This window comes from Vulpes lagopus, chromosome 12, assembly GCF_018345385.1.
Source record: "Vulpes lagopus strain Blue_001 chromosome 12, ASM1834538v1, whole genome shotgun sequence".
Classification (NCBI taxonomy): Eukaryota; Metazoa; Chordata; class Mammalia; order Carnivora; family Canidae; genus Vulpes; species Vulpes lagopus.
The window spans coordinates 54,910,031-54,929,298 of NC_054835.1; the positions used below are offsets into that span (position 1 = coordinate 54,910,031).

Consider the following 19,268-nt stretch of genomic DNA (forward strand, 5'->3'; position numbering starts at 1 on the left):
TACTCAAAATAGAACAATCTAGAAGTTGTTCTTCACCACTTGATGCCTACTAAGGTAATAACTAAATTTAAATGAAACACAAAAATATGCACTAAAATAGCATCTCTTGGCTCTCAAGCATGTTTTTTGCCTCAAATACTACCCACTTTGTTCTGACCCCTCATAATACCAACCTGCCCCAATTTATCCCAGAATGCCAGGGGAAATGGGCAATCTAGAGGGCCTTATTATTGGGATTTACTCCACCTAGTTTATGCAATTGGGTTTGAATCAACGTCTTAGATTATTTTCTCTCACTCTGATCCAGAACATGTTATAAGCTGAACCCAAATGAAATTGCAGACAGTTGACTATTTCTAACCTACAAGAACAGTAAACTATGATCGAACATTAATGTTTTCTTTTTGTTTTCTTCAATACTCTATGCCCAATAACCCTGAGATCAAGAGTTGCATGTTCCACAGACTGAGCCAGCCAGGCACCCCAATACATTTTCTTATATTTTCCATTATTAAAATGCTACTCATGTGCTTTTGAATTTCACTAAGTAACTGAACTAATGAATCACTCATTGACAAGTATTTCTAACAAGGGTTAGAAACCCCAGGATTGCAGGGTGCCCCATGTCACTTGTGTGTGACTTAACCACACATATTTACACATACATTCTGTATCCATCACTCTTACAGCCAAATTTAGTATGCATCTGTCCATTCTTTTCTTAGCTATATCCTCACACACAAAGGCATATCAATGGCACAGGGACAACTGAAGGCGTTTGTTTTCTCTTGAAACTCATTTGCCATAATATAAACAAACCACCTGAGATATGGAAAATGGCGGTCACATTTCGCCTACTTTGTTAAAGGTAAACAAAATGGCACATATCCTCTACTGGTCTGACATGCCACTCTCAAGTCCTTTTTAATCACTGAATTGTGGAGGGAGAGCGTGATTCCTATTTCCCCACTCTTTTCCCCTTCTCTAGACTGAGCTGAATAAAATGATGTGGATTTTGTTCACTTTCCCCAATCCCATGCTACTATTTCTATATTTAATAATCAAGCAAAAAACTCCTCTAAGCCATCTGTCCTGCTCTCCTAGAGATGAATCTGGCCTCCTTTGCAAAAACAATTGCTAAAATTACAAACAACCAATAATTTTTAAAAAACAGCATGCCCTGAAAAATGTGAGAAAATTCTTCCCTTTAATATTCTAAATTCTGTAAACTTGTGGCAAAGTTAGCCATATAATATGCCTTAAAAACATGAATTGCAAAAAAACAAACATTACATGACAATTCTGAGACTTCAAACAGTTTCATAAGGGCCCCAGGGGTATAGGAAATCCTAAAATGATCTCATAGTCACATGTCACTGCTTACAGGGAAATAACACTCCACATTCCAAATAGATTAAATTCCTAACCTGTTTATATGCTCTATTCTAATTATGTTCCACTCTGAGGAACTCTTTTCATTAGCTAACCACTATACAGACTAAAATCTCACTATAAAGTACATGTGTGTCCTACTACATGGAGGACCACCCTTCAAATCACCATCTACACAATCAGAATGTTGAAGCATGTAGTGGACAGGTCTTTGGTTCTTAGGATATTGGAGAATCATTAATATTCTGAGGACAGTTTCTCCTTAAAGACTCATTAATTTTTTTAAAAATTTATTTTTATTTATTTATGAGAGAGAGAGAGAGAGAGAGGCAGAGACACAGGCAGAGGGAGAAGCAGGCTCCATGCCGGGAGCCCGACGCGGACTCAATCCCGGGACTCCAGGATCGCGCCCTGGGCCAAAGGCAGGCACAAAACCGCTGAGCCACCCAGGGATCCCCTTAAAGACTCATTAGGACACAATTTAGCATTAAGTATTTATGAAAAAAATAACTGATGAGACAAAGATTGTATGGTTTTAAAAGAGAATAGAAAATTCTTGCTGTTTTTCATTTACATTAAGTGCAAGGCATCAGCACAGATTATGGAAATCTGTTGAAACCTCAGCATCCTATGGCAGAGCCCTTACTGCACGCTGAAAATAATAACTTTTATTTAAAATTTAAAGAGTTCAGTACGTGGGAGGCATTGTGCTAGGCAGCTAAAACGTTTATTATCTCATGTAATCTTCACCATCCACAAGGTGCTTAATTAACTCTTAAGAATTGTGATGATGCTTCCCAGAACTGCTTCTCAATTCTATACTGCTTTGAAAATACATTTCTAAGGTAGGACCCAGGCACAGGTATGTTTTTAAAAGCTTACCAGGAGATTCTAATGCAAAACCACAATCCAGCATCAGTGTTAATCATATTTAAAAGTGGCAGTATCTTAACTCAAAAATAAACCTCAGCAGGACAGTTGGATCTCTCCAATACACTGTAACTCCCACAAGGACCTTGGCAAAATTCTCCAACAAACTTCCCTTAAATCCAGGGATTCCACTTTCTACTGACCTCCTGCAGTCCCAATCTCCTACATAGAACTACACACTCTGACCAGAGTCTCCCATTTCTCCTCAAACTAGGTTACTACTCCCCGTCTTCCTTTTTTTTTTTTTTTAACAATTTATTTTTATTTATTTATTTTTTTAATTTTTATTTATTTATGATAGTCACAGAGAGAGAGAGAGGCAGAGACACAGGCAGAGGGAGAAGCAGGCTCCATGCACCGGGAGCCCGACGTGGGATTCGATCCTGGGTCTCCAGGATCGCGCCCTGGGCCAAAGGCAGGCGCCAAACCGCTGCGCCACCCAGGGATCCCTACTCCCCGTCTTCCATTCCACATCTTCCCCTTTAGGGAGAATATAATTTGATCATCAAATTAATTTCCACAAAATCATGAACAAGCAAAAAAAATGAACCAAACAACTTGATACTATTTTTGAAAAGTTGCTAATACCTTTTGCCTTGGCCTCAAGCAGTGTGTATGAACAGGAGGGGTGCTTGGGAGTAAAAACTTTCTCATCTCCCTGTACAGAACTGTGTTCACTTAGATATTGTTTGCCACTTTAAGGATATGAACATGGGGTATTATTTGTTTTAAATTTATTCATGAGACACACAGAAAGAGAGGCAGAGACACAGGCAGAGGGAGAAGCAGGCTCCATATGGGACTTGATCCCGGGACTCCAGGATCATGCCCTGGGCCAAAGGCAGACGCTTAACCGCTGAGCTAACATGTGGGGTATTAATGTGAGCGCAGCCAGAAAGAGTAGAGCTAAATTGTCCCAATTAATCAAAATGGCAGTATTAAGTCCCATCATTTGAACCTCTCCTCTGAAGGCAAAAAAATTAAAATGCAAAGATTACATTATTTTCAATAATTATTTTCAAAGTGTTACTTAAAAAGTGCTCCTTAGGAGGGGATCCCTGGGTGGCACAGTGGTTTAGCGCCTGCCTTTGGCTCAGGGCGCGATCCTGGAGACCCGGGATCCAATCCCACGTCGGGCTCCCAGTGCATGGAGCCTGCTTCTCCCTCTGCCTATGTCTCTGCCTCTCTCTCTCTGTGTGACTATCGTAAATAAAATAAAATAAAATAAAATAAAATAAAATAAAATAAAAAAAAAAAAAGAAAAGCGCTCCTTAGGAATGCCTGGCTGGCTCCCTAGGGAGAGGGGGCAACTCAATATTGGGGTCATGAGTTCAAGCCCCATATTGTATATACAGATTAGAAATTTTTTAAAAAGTTCTATAAATTTTGCATAGAAAATTTGTCTTTCAGGGCACCTGGTGGCTCAGTCGGTTAAACATCTGCCTTCAGCTCAGGTCCTGGGATCCAGCCACCTCATCGGGCTCCCTGCTCAGTGGGGAAACTGCTTCTCCCTTTCCCTCTTCCCCTGCTCCTGTACTCTTTTGCTCACTCTGTCTCTCAAATGAGTAACTAAAATTTTAAAAGAAATTGTTTCAGGTTTCTACTGTTTAGATATTCCTCCCAACATGGCAAAAACTCAGACATGACATGTTAGTAAATTCCTACTTAAATAAGGCCCACTTCAAGACCCTTTACAGAATAAAGTTCTCTGGCTTGAATTATAATCCTAATTTTTAATTTTTAGGGCACCACCAAATTCTACCACTTAACAGTACCTAGTACAACAAATCAAGAGACAGGCACTTACCTAAGAATTCTTGGGGGCAGGGTTCCCACACAGATGCACAATATAAATTGTAAAAGTAGGTTGGTAACATTTTACACACAGGAAAATAAAAGTTGTTGGCTCAAGATTAACTCATATATACAGAATGAAAAAACTATGGAACAGGAGCACCTGGTTGACTGTCAGAAAAGCATGCAATTCTATCTTGGGCTCATGAATCCAAGCCTCACATTTAAAAAAAAAAAAAAAAAGCCCACCCTATGTATCACCTGCTGCCTGGGAAACTCTCACCATAAAAATGGGGGATGTAAAGAAAACCTATGTTGCAACAGTGGTAGAGTGAACTAATTGACAAGTCATGACAGGACTTGGGGACCTGATGCCAAAAGGCCACACTGGTGAATACGAAGGGTGGAAATTCAGTTTCTTGAGTACCAATATGGAAAAACTGAATTAACAGGCATCAGACCTATTCTCCAGTCCCAGTTTCATAATTGTCTAGCTGTGTGACAAGTAACAACACTCTGGAATTCAGCTTCCTCATCTTTAAAACAGGGGTTAGAATTAGGAAATCTAAATCTCTCCAGCTCTATTACTCTGTTTACTCGTTCTATGGCTGTTACTCTTCCCCATACAACTGTATTTAAAAACTGTGATGCCCTGCATATTTAAGGCTGATAAGCATGGATAGATGTAGATAAATATTTTGTCCTTTACGTGGAACAAAGACTCTATTCTGGGTTAGGGAATAATTTATTCATCAAAGTGGGGGCTAGTTAAGTGACTTATCAGCAGTTAGCAAACTCAGAACTTTCTCCTAGCTGCATGTAGTAATCCAACCTGCCAGGTACTGGTTACAGAAATTATTTGGGAATAAATCCACAACATTAATACCCAATTTTTTTTTTTTTTTTTTTTTTTTGCTAGTAAGGTTGCATTATCTTGAACTGCCTAAGCTTTTTAAACAAAGAGGCTGAAACATTAGTTGCTAGTCATTTATAAACTTTGTTATTCTTTGTTTTGCATCAGTCAGGAATGCAGTGTAGCTTTACTTCTTCCTTGAAATGTTACTTCTAACAGGCCTACTCAATTCATGGTTTTTTCCTAAGCTTCAACTTTCTCAATATTCTTCAGAATAAAGAAAACAGCTCATTTTAAACAAGAAGTTTATTTAAACAACAAGACGCTTGACTTGAAGGGAAAACTATCTAGGATTCATTTCTTTTAGAGTAATTTATCCCTACTTAAAGACAGATTGCCCTACATGTAACAGCTACGTACAAAAAAGTTATAAAATTGTCCTTGGTTTTACAATGATAAATGAAAAACATTAAAATTCTCCAATCGAACAAGGTATGCAAGGATTTTTATGTTGTTCTTTTTTTTTTTGTTAAACAGTGAGAGCAAAATAACTTACTGGAATATAAAGATAAGAGCTGACTGAGCATGCCACTAATGGAGAGAGGGGGTATTTTCACAGAAGCAGTATTTTCCCCCATCCCATCTCCATTTGATGTCGATCAAAACATACCATTGGCCATTTAGTTAAAAAAAAAAAATGCAATATGCTTGTGCACATACACAGTTACTTTATGTACAATAAAGGAATGGGGAAGGGGAAAATGAAAGAATAGAGAAAACTATACTGTAGTAGTCAGGATGTGGTGGAACCAAATTACGGCTTTCTATTTGAGAATGTCTTCTTGGTCTGGAGGAACAGAGTTCTGGAGTAAAGTAGCAGGTTCCCTTTTTAGTAGACACCTCCTGTCTGCTGCTGGAACACATCAATTGTATCTTCATCCTCCATTTCCAACTAGCATACAAGAGAAGAAAAACAAATGGAAGGACACTGATTATCAGCTCTGAAGATTTGTAACTCTTGGACTTTAAGTACCCTGAAACTGCACAAGTTCCACCCAATTCCAGTGTTCGTTGTTGCAGACATCCTATAGCTTAATGTAGCATCAGTCTTAGGTTTATTTAATTTAATTTTTATTTTTAAAAGGTTTTATTTATTTATTCATTCGTGAGAGACAGAGAGAGAGAGAGAAGCAGGCTCCATGCAGGGAGCCCGATGCAGGACCTGATCCCAGGTCACCAGGATCAGGCACTAGGCCAAAGGCGGCACTAAACTGCCCAGCCACCCGAGCTGCCCCAGTTTTAGGTTTGTTTGTTTGTTTGTTTGTTTGTTTATTTATTTATTTATTTTTTATTTTTTAATTTATTTATTTATTTATTTATTTTTCCCCCAGTCTTAGGTTTAAATTAACTTTTCACTTGGTCTTACTTATATAAGGACTATAAAAAAACTTAGTTTTTCTTTTTCTTTTTAAGATTTTTGTTTATTTATTCATGAGAGACACAGAGGCAGAGACACAGAAGGATAAGCAGGTTCCATGCAGGGAGCCCAAAGTGGGACTTGATCCCGGGACTCCAGGATCACACCCTGAGCCGGAAGGCAGACGTTTAACCACAGAGCCACCCAGGCATCCATAAAAAACTTAGTTTTTAAGTGAAAAACCTGAATATGTACGTGAGTTACATCACCTCACTTTTAATTATTGAAAACAAAAATATTAAATGATAAAATATACCATGACAAAAATAAATGATATAAAATAAAAACGGAATAAGCAAGTAAATGGGAATAAGAATGATATGTGTAAAGGATTGACTGCAGTGTTGTTTAGGTGAGCAAAAGACTGGAAATAACCTAAATAATAAAAACTCAAAGAAATGTGGTACACTCTTATAGGAAATACCACACACATTTATATGTGTGGAAACGGAACCATCCCTAAGATATATTAGGCTAAAAACAAAACTAGGTAGTGGGGCACCTGGGTGGCTCAGTTAGTTGGGCATTTGACTTGATTTTGGCTCAGGTCACAATCTCCAGCCCAGAGTCAGGGTCCCAGCTCAGCACAGAATCTGCTTAGGATGCTCTCTCCTCGCTCTCCTCCTCTTCCCTTCCCTCATACTCTCTAAATAAATAAAATCTAAAACACCCCTAAAAACAAAACACCCCACTTAGACAGCAAAAGTGGTTATAGTATGACTAAGTTTGTGTTTTTAAAAGTGTGTGCGTGCACACACATAGCATGAATGCATCCTGGCATGGGCACAAAGCACAGCAGTTAGCTCTGTGCAGTAAGGGAAGGGAAGGGGTATGTGCAAGGAAAGACCTCCTAAAAACTACTTTCGATTTTATTTTTATTATTTATTATTATTTTTAAAGATTTTATTTAATTATTCATGAGAGACAAGGAGAGAGAGAGGCAGAGACACAGGCAGAGGGAGAAGCAGGCTCCATGCAGGGAGCCCGATGTGGGACTTGATCCTGCGACCCCAGGATCACGCCCTGGGCTGAAGGCAGATGCTCAACTGCTGAGCCACCCAGGCGCCCCCTACTTTCAATTTTAAACTGCTATTCACAAACTAAGTTTGTAAGGCTCACTCCCTACACAGTATACAAAAAACAACCATTCTTTCTACCAGAGTAGAAAGATCTTGGTATATACAGCAGCACTGTCAAATAAATAACCTTTGTAACAGTTTGTTATGCTGGTAATTAGTCTCGAAAAAATGTTCCAAAACTGGTAATTTGTGGGGGGGGGAAAAAAGAAACAAGAACCCTGGATACCTAAAGACAAGAAAGGGAATCATTTCTAACAAAGTTCAAATACACTAAAAGTAGGACTGTGGCATTAAAATGTTAATGACTAAGTCTCAATTCCCTCTTTTGTAAAATGAAATAGCATTCAGTTATGAGAATTAAATGAGTTGAAGAGAGTATTTAACGGAATGGTGGGCACATAATTATATTACTATTAAAAGTCGTCATTAAGATGTTCTAATTTATCATAATTCTGCTATTTAATAAATACTGTGAGAAGAATTCTAAAACGAGTCAATTTCATTCTACAGTGAATTCAATTTCAAATGCTAAAAGGAGTTCAATTCCACATTCAATATGAAGATTTTATAATGCAGTTCTGAAAAACCTATAGTTTAATATTTGCAGCCAGCTTTGTAGAGACAAGAAGAACCTGGTTTTGGTGGTGGGTGAGAGTATCAAAAGACAGAAAATACATTCTAAACATCCAAGTTTAGCATAATACGTTTTTATTCTTTTTTAAACCATCAAAACATGTCTTCAGCCTATCTACTAAAATAAAACCCCCGGGATGTTACATTTTATAGTGAAACTTGAAGTGCCTTCAAAGGACAGGAGTTTTTCACCAAGAGAATTCAGCTCCTCCTTGTGGCTACCTACGATAACTGCTTCTTAGAGACTCACCACAAATTACTTCAAAATATTCTTTCCTGAAGTACAACTCAGATATTTCAAATTTTTGAGATTATCAACAAAACCCCAAACAGAATGGGCTGCTTTACTCATATTTATCACTTTCTAGTTTTTACGGACTGAAAAAAAAAACAAATTCAAAAGTAGAAGGGCTACAATTGACATTTCTATCAAAATATTTTTCCCCCAACTAGAAGTCTTAAGTGCAACCTGAGAGGGTAAAAAGAAACAAAGAGCTTCTGCCATAGAAGACTGTCCAGCTGATCCCTCACAAAGTGACAGAACTAAAGTGATGTGTAAAGAGGTTAAGGGATCAGCATCATCTTTGGCAGAAGACTTTAAGAAGCCACTTATGGGATGCCTGGGTGCCTCAGTGGTTGAGTGTCTGCCTTCGGCTCAGGACGTGATCCCAGAGTTCCGGGATCGAGTCCCACGTTGGGCTCCTGCATGGAGCCTGCTTCTCTTCCCCCTGCCTGTGTCTCTCATGAATAAATAAATAAAATCTTAAAAAAAAAAAAAAAAAAAAAAAAAAAAACCAAAAAACGAAAAGCCACTTATTATCAAGAACCCTACTAATCAAGCTAAATAATCAAGAGACTTCCCATCAGAGCCCCAAGATTCCTTTGGTTCACAAAGACAGGTAAGAGAATTCAGCATGGGAAATCAAATTGGTGAGGATCAACAGTCAGCCGATCACCTGTGGGGGAACCTGGAGTTATGATCAGGAGCTGCGGCGACAAAAACAGCATTCTCAATTATTTTCCCCAAATAATGCTGGCAATAAGAATTGATTAAATTAACCAAGTGACCTGTCAGATTCACAAAATGATAACTGGATATTTAAAATTGTTTGACATTTCCTGAAGAAATACTAACTCATTTTCTTTGAGTTCTGAACTCTGATAAAAACAAAAAACTATACTCCAATGTCTGAAAGTCCACAAATCAATAAACAAGGCTGTTGAACAAATTAAAAAAAACATTGACTCTTCTAGTTAGCATATAGAGATTTTACCTGTGCAGGTGTGTCTGTTTCATTGATTGGCTGCCCATCAAATCGGAATCTGATCTGCCTCATTGACAAACCCTACAAGAGAGTTTAAAAGCAGTAAGAATGCAGTGAAACAGTAAGAACAAAAATTATATGCATGTTTAGCCACAAATATGTTAAGAGAAATCTAAATAAACGATCATCAACTTGTTAACATTGCTATGTGGATAAAAAGATTTAGGATGATTTTCACTTTCTTCAATCTAGGTTTGATCTTCTTTGGAAAAATCTTTTATTAAAAAAAAAAGTATTTTTTACAGCTGTCCAGGTGGCTCAGCTGGTTAAGCGGCCAACTCTTGATTTTGGCTCAAGTCATGATTTCAGGGTCCTGAAATCAAGCCCTATGTCAGGTTCTGTGCTGGGCATGGAGCCTGCTTAGGATTCTCTCCCTCTCCCTTTGCCCCCTCCCTAACTCACACTCTCTCTCAAATCTTTTAAAAAAAAGTTTTTAAAACAGCTGTATTGCTTTGAAACCACAGCTACTCCAAGCATAAACAGACCATACCTAGAGTCAAACTGCCTTTAAAGGAGTTAGAAAGACACTGAAATTTAAAGTAACAGATATGCACAGTATTCTTCCATGCATATTAAGAACTCTCCAAAAGGGGGGAAAAAAACCCCGCCCTTAATAATGCAAACTGAAGTCACCTAAATAAACATAATGATTAAAAATTTTGCCTTGGGACGCCTGGGTGGCTCAGCAGTTAAGCATCTGCATTCAGCCCAGGGCGTGACCCTGGAGTCCAGAGTCCCACATCGGGCTCCCTGCATGGAGCCTGCTTCTCTCTCTGCCTCTGCGTCTCTCATGAGTAAATAAAATCCTTAAAAAAATAATAAATTTTACCTTAAAGCTACTGAACCTCCATTTATACTCAAACAATTCCTATCACCAAGCAAGAATAACCTATGTCTCAACCCAGCAAAATGCTAGGCACACCACAGGAATTCAACAAGTTCTTCTTACTCTTGGGCAGTCAACATTTCCCTTTTTTTCCCCCAGGCAGTCAACATTTCCACCATAACCGTCCTAAAACCCCCTCATAAGTGCATAAGCTTCAAACTGTGGAATACCTCAAAAGAACCACCTGCTTTTTTATTTATATTTCTTCTTAGTATGTACCCTGATCAGCAATGATTATATGTCAACCTCTCACTAAAAAGGTAGGTTCCAGGAGGGACAGGAAATTAAGACTGTCTTGGTTATACTGCAATCCTTGCACACAGTTGGCACTCATGGATGTCACTAATGGAATAAAATACATGAAAAGCAGTATCTAACTTATGTTTCATTTAAAAAAAATAAATCTAAAGCTACTAAGTTGAGGAGCAGCTTTATTACAAAAAAGGTAATTTTAAAAGTACATTATGGAGTTTAGCCTCTAGAAATTTTTATATGCATTTAAGGAGATAAATGAGCCTAATCATGCCCCTTCTGCAAAACAGATTCCAGGGGCACCTAGGTGGCTCCGTCAGTCAAGTGTCTGCCTCATCCATCATGATCTCAGGGTCTTGGGGTCCAGCCCCACATTGAGCTCTCTGCTCAGTGAAGTCTGCTTCTCCCTCTCCCTCTGTGCTCTATCGCCCCAAATAAAATCTTTTAATATGTTTTTAAAAAGCCAGATTCCAAAGTTTTACTAATCATTACCTACCTAACGCAGGGGTGGGGAGAAAGGGAAAGGAGCAATGCAGCAAAGCTGTTAACTGCAGCCAAATGAAGACAAGATAGGAAAATAAAATATCTTTGGAGACATGCTGTGAATATATTAACTGGAAAAACAGCATTTTAGGAAGCATCCTACCAAAAAAAATCACTCCTGTACCAATCACAAACTATAATTATTGTTACACAAATCCCTGCTTAAACTTAAAATTAAACTCAGTTTCTAGGACTAGAATATTGAAAATGTGCTCAATAAACAGTTCTATGACACCTGTATTCCATTATTTAACAAGGATTCATTAAGTCTGTCTTTAAAACTATCTCTAACATGAAGATCATATTATGTCCCTTTAAAACTCTCATCTGTGACACATACCACTTTCAGACTAGCCTTGTCTTGAGGAATACAAGCAATTCTCAGACCAGATAGGGGACATCCACAATCTCAATCCATTCCTCATGACATCCAAATTTGTGATTATGCAAAGCAACCGAGAATTAAATGCCAAGCCATTAGCTACTAATTATATATTTACTAACACTCCATTAAGACTCATTGCTTTAACAAAATACTAAGCCATAGGCTGGGCTCTTTCTCTACTATGCCCCCTAGTAAGGTCCTAAGGTCAATGGCATGGTCATTCAAAAGGGGAAAAAACACAGGACCAAAAACAAGTATCTTATTCTTTGATTACTACCTGTTTACAGGCTTTTCCTTGTCAATAAAAGCATTTCTTTTGCTACAGATCAAAAGTCTAAAATTCAGCAAACTTGCCTCTCAGATTCCATAAATCATGTAAATTCAAACAATGAATCTACATTAAACCAGTATTAGGTTCCACTTCTGAGTAAATCTCTAAACTTTAGCTTTAGCTGTGCCACAAAAGAGCTGTGCGAGGTTTGCTCTTTGGATCCCCATTTCTTCATTTCACAAAAATGAAGTGGACTAAACCAATGAATCAATCTGTGCTCTCTGAAGCCACCTAACATTCCATGAAATAATGTTATAGTAAATGTACACTATAATGGAATCATATGCCTTCAGTCAAAAGCTATATGGCTGACAAAGTGGGTAAACTCAATTCTACACACGAATAGAAACCTTACAAACCAACCTCTGAAGGCAGTTTGAATGTTCTCTATCACTTTATAAGCATTTACTGAAACATCCTATGTATGTCACATACTGGTCTATGCTCTACAGAAATAGGCCCTATGCTCGTGGAGATAGTGAGCAATACAAAAAAAAAAAAAAGTGAGAGGACTGAGTGGTGGGAGCAGAGGGACTCTGAATTAATCAGAAAAGTCTCTAAAGTTAGTAACCGAGCAAGAATGGAATCAAATCATTGATGGCTTAGCACTATCCAAAAGAAATATGTGAGCCACACATGTATTTTCTCACTGCCACATTAAAAACAGGTTAAAGGGACACCTGGGTGGCTCAGTGGCTGAGCATCTGCCTTCTGGTCAGGTCCTGATCCCGGGGTCCTGGGATTAAGACCTGCATTGGGCTCCCCATGGGAAGCTTGCTTTTCCCTCTGCCTGTGTCTCTGCTTTTCTGTTTCTCATGTGTAAGTAAAATCCTTAAAAAAATGTTTTTATTTTTTATTTTTTTTATTTATTTATTTATTTTTTTTTATTTATGATAGTCACAGAGAGCGAGAGAGAGGCAGAGACACAGGCAGAGGGAGAAGCAGGCTCCATGCACCGGGAGCCCGATGTGGGATTCGATCCCGGGTCTCCAGGATCGCGCCCTGGGCCAAAGGCAGGCGCCAAACCACTGCGCCACCCAGGGATCCCAAAAAAATGTTTTTAAAAGCAGGTAAAATTTTAATGTTTTAAATCAATATATTCAAAATCCTATTGTCTTAAAAAATGACGTTTGAAAAATTGAGACATTTTACTTTTCCCACTAAATTTTTTTTAAAGATTTTATTTATTCATAAAAGACACAGGGAGAGAGACGCAGAGATACAGGCTGAGGGAGAAGCAGGCTCCATGCAAGGAGCTGGACGTGGGACTCGATCCCGGGTATCCAGGATCACACCCTGGGCCAAGGGCAGCGCTAAACCGCTAAGCCACCTGGGCTGCCCCTTTTCCCACTATGAATTTTCAAAATCTAGCATATATTGTACTCTTTATAGCACGTATTACTTTGGACTAGCCATGTTTCAGGAGGTAAACAGTCATATATGGCTACTGTTTCATTTTTTTTAAGATTTTATTTATTCATTCACAAGAGACCGAAGAGAGAGAGGCAGAGACACAGGTAGTGGGAGAAGCAGGCTTCTCACAGGGAGCCCAATGTGGACCCAATCCTGGATCTGGGGATCATGCCCTGAGCCAAAGTCAGACCCTCAACTCAGATGCTCAACTGCTGAGCCAACCAGGCATCCCATGGCTACTGTTTTAAACAGCATTGGTTTAAGAACAGATTTTGTTGATAGATTATACAGTTCTGAAGCATCATCAAGGATGATCCTAATGTTCTGACCTCCCAACTAGCTGTAACATACTACTATTTATGGAGTGAGGACACCAGAGAAAAAGATTTCTAGTAGAATCGAATCTTTTTTGCATGTTGTTTGAGATGCCTATTATATATCCACTGGAACTCCTCCAAAGATCCAATACCAAGTGAGTTCATTAGAAAGTAAATATGATCATTCAATTAATCTTGAGGGATCCCTGGGTGGCGCAGCGGTTTGGCGCCTGCCTTTGGCCCAGGGCGCGATCCTGGAGACCCGGGATCGAATCCCACATCAGGCTCCCGGTGCATGGAGCTTGCTTCTCCCTCTGCCTATGTCTCTGCCTCTCTCTCTCTCTCTCTCTCTGTATGACTACATAAATTAAAAAAAAAAAAAAATTCAATTAATCTTGATAGGAAATCCTTAGTCAAGAATCCTTAATGTCAAAAAACAAAACAAAACAAAACCCTTTATCTATGCAAGTTAGACTGGATAAATGTTTTTGACTTCTGAAAAGCTATACCCTCACCTAAAAAGCAGGATCAGCCCAATTAGGTAACACTTTAACTCCCTTTTCCTTAGAGAGAAGCAAACAATTGAAAAGTAAACAGGGACCTTGCTTCAATCAGAACTCTGAGGTTATTCCCAATTCAAAAAGAAAATGGGGGGGATCCTTGGGTGGCGCAGCGGTTTGGCACCTGCCTTTGGCCCAGGGCGCGATCCTGGAGACCCGTGATCGAATCCCATATCAGGCTCCCAGTGCATGGAGCCTGCTTCTCCCTCCGCCTGTGTCTCTGCCTCTCTCTCTCTCTCTCTCTGTGACTATCATAAATAAATAAAAATTAATAAAAAAAAAAGAAAAAAAAATGGGAATTAATCTTTCCAAATTTTTCCTGAATCTGGTCTTCAAATCATATATGCATTCCAAGTGACATGCAGCAGAATTATTTTTTTATGGATTACCAATGCTTCTTTTTCCCCTATTCCAAATCAAGAGTGGCCTCAAATTTAGTCAACTTAACTGAAAAAATTAAAGAGAAACTTTATTTACGTAATACACTAAATTTTAACATACTAGGAAAACCCCCAAATTCTTGATTGACCCACTAAACTCAATCTTATAGAACAATCTCTTATAAGGACAATCTGCAGTAGGAGATGTATGTCTTTGGTTTTTCTGGCATAGTGTAATGCACATGGTAGGCATCTGGTAAACATCAGGTAAGTAAAAAGTTCCCTTGGGGTCCCTACAGGAAATACAGAAGTTTTATATATGAACATCTTAGAATTAGTAGAGGTTATCAATAGATATGTATAATAAAATGTTAATGGTTAAACTAGGTGGTTAAAATAAATAAATAAATAAACAAACTAGGTGGTAAGCACATGGGTATTCAATGTAATATTTTTAAAAATTTTGTTCTACATTTGATTTCCATATTAAGTTTTGAAAAATAGGACCTTTTAAAAAATACATGACCAGGGTGCCTGGGTGGCTCAGCAGTTGAGAGGCTGCCTTCAGACCACGGCGTGATCCGGGGTCCAGATCCCCTACAGGGAGCCTGCTTTTCCCTCTGTCTCTGCCTCTCATAAATAAATTTTTAAAAATCTTAAAAAATATATGATCATTTAAAATCTAAAATTTAGTAATGAGAAAAGATATGCAGAGAACTTTATTGAAAACCATTAAATCTAAACATGAGTTTTTACTTTATAAAAGGTGTGCTATGTAAAAGTTCTACAAGAGGATTCCCTTTTAAAATTCCCCTGTAACCTGAAGGGGCACTAGTGTTCAAATATGGAAGATGCTATTAGCACAACTAGGAAGTACATATATTTACCAGTTGTTTAAAGGGATTTCACCAAAATTCTTCAAGTAAGAGTACACTGAAAATTGTATCTTTTAAGGAATTGTAAGATTAGTTTACATATGGAAATAAGAATCCTAAACTCATTATTCTAAGTAAATTAGGCATAAAATAAACCCTTAATCTCAAAAATAAATTTATCTCTGTTTCTTCCAAACACCCTTAGAGCTCATGGAGAAATTCCAACTATCAGCTCAATCTCCCAACTTCTATAGTCTCTATTTTGAGCCTACTTTTAGGACAATTTGCAATGCAGACAACTTGTTAGTCCAAAAGAATGACTTTCCCAACTTTCATGTTTACATTCAGGGTTGAATTAAAAAAAAAAAAAAAGCTTCTGCTAGGTTATTGTTGAATTAACTGATCTAGGTATCAGTTTTTGTTATACTTGCAAGAGTCATCTTCAAAGTTGCGTCCGTATTGTTACAGACTCAATCTCACAAAAGGAAGCCTCTTTGTCTTAAACTCTGCATTCACCTCCCAGCATCTATCTATTCACCTCTACTTCCTCTTCTTGCTGTCCATTTACTAATTTCTGAGTAAAATGTAAATGTTGTTATAACATAGGAGTGTTTTTGCTAGACTCAGGAAGTTAAATTTCTTGACCTATACCATTAGTTGAGAAAATTTTGCAATTTTACAAGTTTCAGGAATATTGCAATGTTGTTAAACTCACAATTTTATTTCCAAATTGGTTTAAATGCAGAAAATAAGTTCTTTTGACATTGACATGACACAAATTTTAAATGGATTAAAGAAGGGATGAAGGAGGAGAAAAAAAAAAAAAAAAAGCCTGACAAGAAATTTTCATCAGGTTCATTCTTATTTTCTTATAAAAGTAAAATCACATCCCCTCAGGAACAAATTGCATGTTGTGACTATAATTTGATGTATTCTGGCATAGGACTAGAATCTTACAGAGTATTAACCAAACCACCCTAAAGGTTTTCATGAAGCATTAACATACCAAGTGCATGCTAGAATTGAAATGTCAAGTAGGTGTGTTCATTCAACCAAAGATAATCAATATGCCTGCTTAGTTTCTATCCTCAAAAAAATAAAGTTTTATTTTTCATGAATTTTATTGGAAGTGCATATGTCAGTTCCTCACCTGTCGTTCACAATAGGCTTTCATTAGTTTACTAAGTGGTGTATGCCTCTTAATCTTAAACTGCACCACAGAACCATCCTGCCCCGCCACCTTCAAATTAATATGATCGTTGTTCTCAGTCTTCACTCCTTCCTGTTGAAAGAAAAATAAAAGTATAATTTGGAAAATGTGAAAAACAAACACCTTTTTAAGTAGCAGCAGCCCAACTTGCTTCAGAAATCAACAGGTTTCTCATTCTGTACGATAAAAGAGTATACAACTGTTTTCAGCCGCTGAAATCAATCTGAAAGATGAAAATCCTGGAGCAACAATATTAAATAGCTGTCACAGAAACCGAAAAGGAGCCTACATGCTATTCCATCAGCGATAACCATCGATTTTTTAAAGATGGGTCCCACTCAATTCACTTAAAGGCACTCATGCATCCCAATTTTCTAAAATGGCATATTTTATCCCTCAAAATGTCATTTCCCCTAAAAAGATTAAAAATAAGCATCCTTTCTCTTTATAAAGCGCTTTAAGTACAAAATGCAAAGATAAAAAACGTAGAACCTGCCATTGAAAACTCATTACAACTATTTTGTTAAAAAGTTACCAAACTCAGCTCAAGAACTTAAATCTCAACTACGTTAAAAAAAAAAAAAAAAACCACACACACACACAGAACACATTGAGGAATAACCTTCGATTCTCTCTGAAGCAGCCGTAGTAACTTAGAACCACTATTCATGTTCGCCTGTATTAGCAGCCTCACTTTTGTTTATTTTCAGTTAAGAGCTCTTATTCTCCCCTCCCCTTTGTTGTCATGGGTCAAATGCAGTTTTCTTCCAAGTCTTCTCTGTAGATTTCCACCCAACCTGCAGTTCACCAAAATCAAGGGTGGATGGAATGCTGTAGCCCCCGCAAGTCACTTCAGAAAGGAAGGGGGAGGGGGTGTCACAGAACAAACCCCACTTAAGTCCCGTGTGCCAGGAAGAAGTGTGAGCCCCAGTCCTCACGGGAAGAGCCTCCCGGTGCCTCAAAACCCGCGTTAAAAAGTTCAGCCCTACGAAGTCTTTCGGCTCGCACCTCTGCCTCCAACTTCTCGAAACCGCATGGTCTCCTCAGGTTAGGGGTGATCTGACACCCAGGGGAAAGCCCCTGCCCAGCCCCCTGGGGACCCCCAGGCTGTGAAAGTGGGAAATACCCCCCAGGAAGCCCCGAGCCCCCGGCCCCTCACGATGGCCCAATGGGAAGCCCATCGGCAGCCCATTGATTCGCTCCGAGCCCTCGCCAGGCCAGCGCGGCCCGGGGCAGGGGTCCCCAGATGCCCGCAGCCCCCACCCCTGAGGGGGAAGCCCGGGGCGGAGGGAACTCCCCGCCACCGCGGAGGCGGCAACACCCGCCGCGGCCCCGCGCGGGGTCCGCGGAGGGTGGGGACACCGCGCGCCCTAACGCCCCTCCGCACGCGCGCCCGGCCGGCCGAGCCCGAGGAGCTCCGCTCGCGGCCGGTGGGCCCGCGGGCGTCCGCGATCCGCCCGCCCAACTCGCGCCCGGCGCGCACTCCGAGGCGGCCGGGGGCGGGGGAGGGCGGCGGGGCCTCCTCCGGCGCGGGAGGGAGGAAGAGGGGAGGGAGGAAAATGGCGCGGAGCGCCCGGGCCTGAGCCGCGGCCGGCCCCGTGGGGGGCCCAGGAAGGCGCGGGGAGCCCGCGGCGGGCTCGGGCCGGACCCCGGCCCGCGCCGTGACCCCGACCGCGCGGCGAGCCGAGGAGGCCGGCGCCGAGCTCACCTTGGGCTTTTCGTCGGCCATGGCGAGTGCCGGAGTCTCCTCAGCTGCCGCTTCACAAAAGAGGTACCAGGTCCGCACCGAACGAGCACACAAGCAGCACCAGGAGCGGCAGAAGAAGGAGGCGGCAGCGGTGGAGGAGGGAGAGGGCGCGCGCACGTCGTGCGCTCCCTCCCCCCACCCTGCGTGCGCGAGCACGAGCCGCCGGGGCTTCCCATTGGTTGCCGCCTCGCGGGAGCGCGCAACGCTTACATAACCACCCCCACCCCCCGCCTCGCACCGCCCCGGCCTGGGCCAGGCGCCCGCCAGGCCGGCGGGAAGAGGCGCGGACACGCGCACCCGGCCCGCCGCGGGGGCGCGCCTGGCTCTGGGCGGGGCTGTATTGTCCTCCTTCTGTGGTGGAGCTTAATCAAAATGGCTTCCAGCTGGTCCTAGGTGGGGACGAGGAGGCTTGAGGCCTAGACGTGAGACTCCGGCCGGGGAAGGCAGATTGATTAGGGGAGGAAGGGGGGGGCCTCAGTCAAGGCCCCTGCATGAGGTTCTGGGAAAAACCCCTCTTGTTTGGTGGCCCAAATGCAGCTTTCCACACGGTTGGAGGAACATCACACTCACTCAGCCTCTCATCCTTGGAATTTTAAAGCTTCAGCCTCAACCCGCTTCCCACCCGGCTCTTGCCTCAGTGCGGTCCCTACTTGCGTCTTGCTGGTAAACCCGTACTTTGCTAGCTGAGGAAAAAATGTTCATCCTACAAACTCCTTACTCATGGCCTGGCTCCCAACCTCCAAGAGGAAACAGGATCCGTCAGAGAGAACCACCCAATGTCGAGCTCCAAACCAATCGGTCGGGTTGAAAAAATAGAAGTAGGTCCCTCCTGTCTTAGGAACAATCCTGACTTCGGTGCAGTGGATTCCTCCCGCTCCTCTAGGTA

At 40.7% G+C, this 19,268-nt stretch overlaps 1 protein-coding gene across 1 annotated transcript; it reads right to left on the reverse strand.

The window, feature by feature from the left end:
* Window positions 1–5,260: 5,260 nt before the first annotated feature.
* Window positions 5,261–18,505, reverse strand: SUMO2 (small ubiquitin like modifier 2). The gene is made up of 4 exons (XM_041726761.1): window positions 18,344–18,505; window positions 16,576–16,707; window positions 9,433–9,504; window positions 5,261–5,921 (listed from the first exon to the last, which is right to left on the reverse strand). The coding sequence occupies exons 1-4, from the start codon at window positions 18,362–18,364 to the stop codon at window positions 5,859–5,861; spliced, it is 288 nt and encodes a 95-aa protein (XP_041582695.1). The 5' UTR covers window positions 18,365–18,505; the 3' UTR covers window positions 5,261–5,858.
* Window positions 18,506–19,268: the final 763 nt, after the last annotated feature.

What these genes read in the sequence shown, in the direction of transcription:
- SUMO2 (XM_041726761.1), bottom strand. Translation starts at nt 18,364, where the DNA reads ATGGCCGACGAAAAGCCCAAG. An exon ending in TGGCCGACGAAAAGCCCAAG is followed by an intron (nt 16,708 to 18,343) that starts GTGAGCTCGGCG and finishes TTCTTTCAACAG; the next exon opens with GAAGGAGTGAAGACTGAGAA. An exon ending in AAGCCTATTGTGAACGACAG is followed by an intron (nt 9,505 to 16,575) that starts GTGAGGAACTGA and finishes ACTCTCTTGTAG; the next exon opens with GGTTTGTCAATGAGGCAGAT.